Source organism: Tamandua tetradactyla, chromosome 13 (genome assembly GCF_023851605.1).
Source record: "Tamandua tetradactyla isolate mTamTet1 chromosome 13, mTamTet1.pri, whole genome shotgun sequence".
In the NCBI taxonomy this organism is placed as follows: domain Eukaryota; kingdom Metazoa; phylum Chordata; class Mammalia; order Pilosa; family Myrmecophagidae; genus Tamandua; species Tamandua tetradactyla.
This window is the reverse complement of record NC_135339.1, coordinates 7,024,416-7,030,415: the sequence shown is the minus strand read 5'-3', so window position 1 is coordinate 7,030,415 and position 6,000 is coordinate 7,024,416. Positions and strand designations below refer to the sequence as shown.

General features: G+C 42.3%; 1 protein-coding gene across 9 annotated transcripts in view; it reads left to right on the top strand.

Moving 5' to 3' along the window:
• Positions 1 to 5,374: 5,374 nt before the first annotated feature.
• Positions 5,375 to 6,000, top strand: part of WDFY4 (WDFY family member 4) — a 281,815-nt gene continuing 281,189 nt past the window's right edge. For 3 of the 9 annotated variants that reach the window (XM_077124655.1, XM_077124656.1, XM_077124653.1), the window contains exon 1: positions 5,378 to 5,581. Coding sequence is in view for 8 of the 9 variants with exons in the window: in XM_077124656.1 (XP_076980771.1) it covers positions 5,550 to 5,581 (32 nt within the window). In the remaining variant the exon portion in view is untranslated. Of the gene's footprint in view, positions 5,582 to 6,000 lie in introns of all 9 variants that reach the window. The other 6 variants (XM_077124657.1, XM_077124658.1, XM_077124661.1 and 3 more) reach the window with 4 other exon arrangements.

Here is a 6,000-nt window from a genome sequence, read left to right as displayed (position 1 = left end):
ACCATCCTTCATGGCGGCTATACCCTTTTATGCTCCCACCAGCAGTGTATGAGTGCTCCAATTTCTCCACATCCTCTCCAACACTTGTAGTTTCCTGTTGGTTTAATAACGGCCATTCTAGTAGGTGTTAGATGATACCCCATTTTGGTTTTGATTTGCATTTTCCCAATAGCTGGTGACACTGAGCATCTTTTCATGTGCTTTTTAGCCACCTGTATTTTCCTTTTGGAAAACTGCATATTCATGTCTTTTGTCCATTTTTTAAAATTGCAGTTGTTTGTCTTTATTTTTGTAGGATTTCTTTATTCCGGATCTCAAACTGTTTTCAGATATGTGGTTTTCAAATGTTTTTTCCCATTGAGTTGGTTGCCCTTTCATCCTTTTGATAAAGTCCTTTGCAGCACTGAAGTATTTAATTTTGGGGTAGTCTCATTTTTCTATTTTTCCTTTCATTGCCTGTGTTTTGAAGGTGTCGATAAGAAACTACCGCCTTTCACTAGATCTTGAAAATGTTTCCCCACACTTTCTTCTAGGAATTAATGTACTGGCTCTTATATTTAAGTGTTGATGCATTTTGAGTTAATTTCTTTATCTTATTGATGGGTTCCTTTTGAGTTATATATTAACAGGTTATGAAGCAGAATTTAGGCCATGATTCAAAATGTGTTGAGAAAAAAACCAAAGAATTATAGTTCGATATATGTGGGAAAAAGACTGAAATGCTCTTCTTTCATGACTATCTCTCAACAATTAAGATATTAGTGATTAATTTAGTATCGTGTATAAAATTAACATGTTTTATTTCAAAAGTCAGAAAAATGTTAAGTTTTTTGTATGTTGCCTGAGCATGGGTCATAAGCTCTCTGGCAGAGACTGAAAGCCTACTGGAAAGTCTGCTCTCCTAATAATAGGAATAAGACTGGCCTGTGGCCTTCCTGGAAGTTAGATATAGCCACACAACTACAGCGGAATGCGAGCCAAAGTGATGCATGCCCCTTACATGCGGGGCTTTTATGAGAGCCTGGAAGCAGATAACAACCAGGGCCTAAGACATGAAGGAATTTCAGTTCCGGAATCATCCTATGGAGGGTATGGAGGAGAATTGCTTGCCCACTGGAACAATTGCTCTGGAATGCCACATGGTCAGGGAAATCCTGCTCTCATGTTTGAGTCCTTGCATTTCAGGTCTAGTCGTTATAGCAGTTATAAAAAGTATACCTTAACAGAAGCTTTGTCTTCTTTAAGTGTGTTTCTCCAATGCCCGGAGAGGCTTTGTTGGTTGGAACTGAAGTTTGGGTATCTTGACATATTTGTCACAAAGCTGTAAATAAAATATGCATTCCTTAATATATCAGTGTTTAGAGTTAATAAAATTCGCTTTCATATAAAATGTGAAGAGCTTAAAACACTGTGTGTGGTTCCATTTACCTCTCCCCATATCTTGGACTATTTTGCAATATTATGTATATTTTATAGCTATATATAGTACAAACTCCACAGTACAGTGTTATAATTTTTGCTTTAAACAGTCATGATCTTTTTAAGAAATTAACAGAAGAAAAACATGCATGGCTTCTTTATATTTAATCACTCATTTTCTATTTCTAATGCTTTTGTTTTCCTTCCTGTAGTTCCGGGTTTTTATTTGGTGTCTTTTTCCTTCAGCCTCACAAAGTTACTTTAGAATTTCTTGCAGTGTGAGTCTGCTGGAGATGAATCATCTCAGCTTTCACTTATCTGAAAATGACTTTATTTCATCCTCATTTTTTCAAGATTATTCATTGGCTGTAGAGTTCTGAGTTAACAATTTTTGTTTTTTTCTTTTAGCATGTTAAAGATGTCTTTCCACTGTCTTATGGTCTCTGTTGTTTCTGATGAGTGCTTGGTTCTAAGGGGTACTTTTGTTCCCTTATACATACATAGTGTTTCTTTTCTCTCTGACCGCTTTTAAGATAATTTTTTTTTTTTTTTTAACATGGGCAGGCACCGGGAATTGAACCCGGGTCCTCGGGCATGGCAGACAAGCACTCTTACCTGCTGAGCCACCGTGGCCCTAAGATAATCTTTTTACTTGGTTCTCAGGAGGATGACTCTGAGCTTAAGTGTGATTTTCTTGTTGCTAATCCTGCTTGGGTTTTGTTGAACTTACAGTACCTGAAATTTGCTATTTTTCAACAAATTTGGGAATTCTTCAAACATTATATCTTCAGATTTTTTTTTCTGCTGTATTCCCTCTCTTCTTTCTCTGTGGGACTCCAGTTACATTTATATTATACCATTTGATATTGTTCCAAGGGTAACTAAGCTTCCATTTGTTTATTCTTGAATCTTTTTTCCTCTATCCTTCAGAATGAATAATTCATATTGATCTGGTTAAGAGTCATTAATTCTTTCTGTTTCTGCAGTCATCAATTTCCTGTTAGCTCATCAGCAAATTTTCCATTTCAGATATACTTTTAAGTTCTATAATTTACATGTGATTCTTGTATTTTCTTTGCCCCCAAATCCTATCTTGTCAATAATTATGGCTTTCCTTTCTTTTAAATCCTCTGATATATTTCTAACAGCTGCTTTAAAGTCTTTGTGTGGTAATTCCAACATCTTGCTAATCTTTGAGCCTGTTTCTATTAATAGCTTTCCTCCTGTTTCTGGGCCACTCTTTTCTGCTTCTTCAGATTTCTTCTAATATTAATTGTGTGCTGGGCAGTATGACTGTTATATGGAAAGGAGGCTGAATTCTGTTTTCTTCCTTTAAAAGACGTAGAATTTTGCCCTGGCTAGCAATGAAATTACTGGAAGATCCTTTTTGTCCAGTCAGGCTTGATTTTATTATCTTAAATTATTCTGTTTCAGTTTTGAACTTCTTCCTGGGTCATGGCTCCTACTCTGAATTGTGGTCCTTATCCTCATGTGTGGCCTTTTGGAGATCTCTCTACTCTGAAGAGATGGATTCTCAGCACTTTCTGATACTGCATGCTCTTTGTTACCTCTATTCAGCTCTCAGTCTTGGAGCAGGACTCATCGAATCCCAACCTGTGTGTGCACAGTCAACCCTTGACCAAGGACACACACAATGAGCCTCCAGAAAACACACTTCCCCGGATCCAGTCCTGCAAATTCCAGCCCCTTTGGCATTCTGGAGCTGTGGTTTGTACCCTTTCAGTTTAGTGGGGTCACTGCACACTTGGGGCTCCACTTCCCTCCATCATGGCAGGAAAGCACCCCTAGGAAGAAAGGTAGGGAAATTGCGGGACTTGCCTTGTGTTTTTCCCTTACCTAAAGGACCGTAGTCTTATACTGCCTATTGTTCAATGCCTGAATGCAGTTGTCTCACATATCCATCCCATTTTATAGTTGCTTTAGTGGGAGGGCATTTCCTGTTCTAGTCACACTGTCATAACTGGAAGCAGAAGTATAATTGCTATTTTGGGGCATTTTTTTTTTTTTAAGATTTCACATTTCCTCTCAACAAAAATATGTATTCACATGAGCAGTTCATGGTTGCCTTAGGCCACTGCAGTATCTTAGCATGGGCAGCTTTTGCAATAATAGTAACTCATTATTGTACAACCTTTTTAAATATCTAAAAACAGTTTTGTAGACATAACTTGATTTGTTCTTAGCCACTTTGCGTTTGTCCCATTCCATACATAAGAAATAACTTAAAGATGTTAAGTTACTGTCTCAGTATAGTAGTGAGAATTTCAATGCAGATTTTCGAACTTTGCCTCCAGTACTCTTTACCAGCCTGGTGCAGTTGCCTAGCATGGTGCTGGCTGAGCAGACATCTGGAAAACCTGGTTTATGTGTGTGCTCCAGTGGGACTCTATATGCTCCCTCCCAGGCGAAGACTCTGCCCTTGCTTTTGTACATTTAGACAGTTAGTACAGGACTGTCCCAGTGTCAGCCACTTTTCTTGGCTCTGTGGAACGGTCTCATATCTAATCTGTTCTCACCATAGGCCTCTAAGAGTCAATCACCATGTTGCTGAAGCTTTTCCTAGGGGACCGTGGGGTAGGCATTTTTGTGAGACACTAAAACTCTTCACTTCAAATATCTCCAAGTTTTTCTCTCACTCTCTGCTTGTCCTTTAGGCAGGCTCTAAATTTCTTCTCTCACACCTTATGCTCTTGTACTAAGTGCCCTCTGCTCTGTGCCAGACATTTCCATTCTAGGCACAAGCCCATCCATGCACATACGAGTCCAACCTCCACCAGCCTACCACCCCAAGTCAACAAGAACAGACCTCTCCTTAAGGGAGAGCTTGGCACCAGCTGCCTAGAAAATGAACATTTCCCCAGAACCATGCACGTGATAGCACAATCGATCTTGGAAATGGTATAATTATGGATTCTAATTTGTTGCTTTAAAAACATGGAAATCATTCTGACTTGACAAGGTGATACTTACGCCATTACCCTTCCCAGATAATTCCCCAGGCACTTTTGGACTCTCTCCTTCCAGCTTCGATTCCAGCTTCCTTTCTATCTATGGACAGAGGAATGAGAAATGAAAACTGGAGCAGGAACTCCCTCTTGGGGCCAGCATGGACAGGGGTCCTAGACCTTCAGCTGGAAAGATCTCCCATTTTGCCTGCTGTCTACTAGCAGGTTTGCTTTGGTTTAATTACAGATGTTATTTTCATCTCTGAACCCACCTCTGAACCTCATTGCCTCCCATGACGGATGATGTTGCCTCTCACTCACAGACCCTTGCAACTGGTCACTTGGTTTTATGAGCTAAGGAATGAGCTGGCTTGAGCTTTAAGGGTCAGGCATTCAGACGGAGATAGTCTCTTGGAGTGACCATGCCTGCTGGTCCTATATGAATGATGTTATGGATAAATGATAAGGAATGCTTCAATCTAACATACCCCAAGAAATAGTTTAGATTTTGTGACTTCAGAGAACTCATTCTGTGATTTGAAATTTCCTTTGTCTATTACTTCAGTGTTTATCCATAATTTTTCACCTGACCTTTGGAGACCCCCTTGATGTATGACACAAGGTAAATCAGAGGATGGAGGAGATAGGAACCCAACTGAGACATCCCACTGGGCCTGCTGGGGAGTGGGCTGCTGATCTTGTGCAATATCTGGGAAGGGACTTCAGACACAAGTCTGATTAGATTCGTCTGAAAACAATTATCCTCATTTTGTCAGAAGTTCAGAGAGGGTAAGTGAGTGCTAATGATCACACAGCTACAAAGAGGAAGACACAGACCCCGAACCTGTGCACCCAGATTGGCCTTTTCCTTTTGGCTCTTCACCCCGCCCAACACTCTTTGACCACTGTGTGGACTGCCAGTACGGTTCCTTGATACAGGCCTGAGTCATCCAGCCAAAGCTCCAGCAGTTTTGTCGTCAGTGGGGGAGCGGGCAGAGCTAGGCCTCGGCTGACTCCCACTTCTGCTTTCTTCAGGAAACCAGCAGAGACCCAGCTTGAGTGATTCATTGTGAAACGTTAGTGGAGACCTGTGATGCTGGGCCGCGTCTTCTTCCCCCTGGCCCGAGAGCCTGTGGCCGGGTCTGGAGGCATCCATGCCCTCTGATGTCTGCCAGCCTTGACCGCCACACCCTCAGGTAGGGCGACGTGCTCTTGGCCAAGCCAGGCCAGCCCCGAGGTGGGCGTGGAGGCTCTGTCTGTCTGGTGGAGCCTCCTGGCTGTCTGCTGGGAGGCCGAGTGGGCAGTCCATGTGACCCCCGTGCCTGGTCTAGGGTTTTGGATCTGGTGGAGGAGGTAAACTGATAAGCAGGAAGTGTGCAGGGTAGACGGCGCGTGTGGTCAAGGCAACTCGATGCCTGTGTCTGCTCGGGGAACCCATCGTCATCAAGTCTGCTGGGCTGGGGTCCAGCCTTTCTCCTCCTCCTCCTTTCTCACCATTCCTGATAGGGAGGTGACCCTGCCACACCCGAGAAAGGCTGGACACTGCCCTACGCAACTGTCAAGGCAGTAGGCAAAAGGGGGGTGACTGTGGGGCTCTCCCCTCCCAGACCCCAAG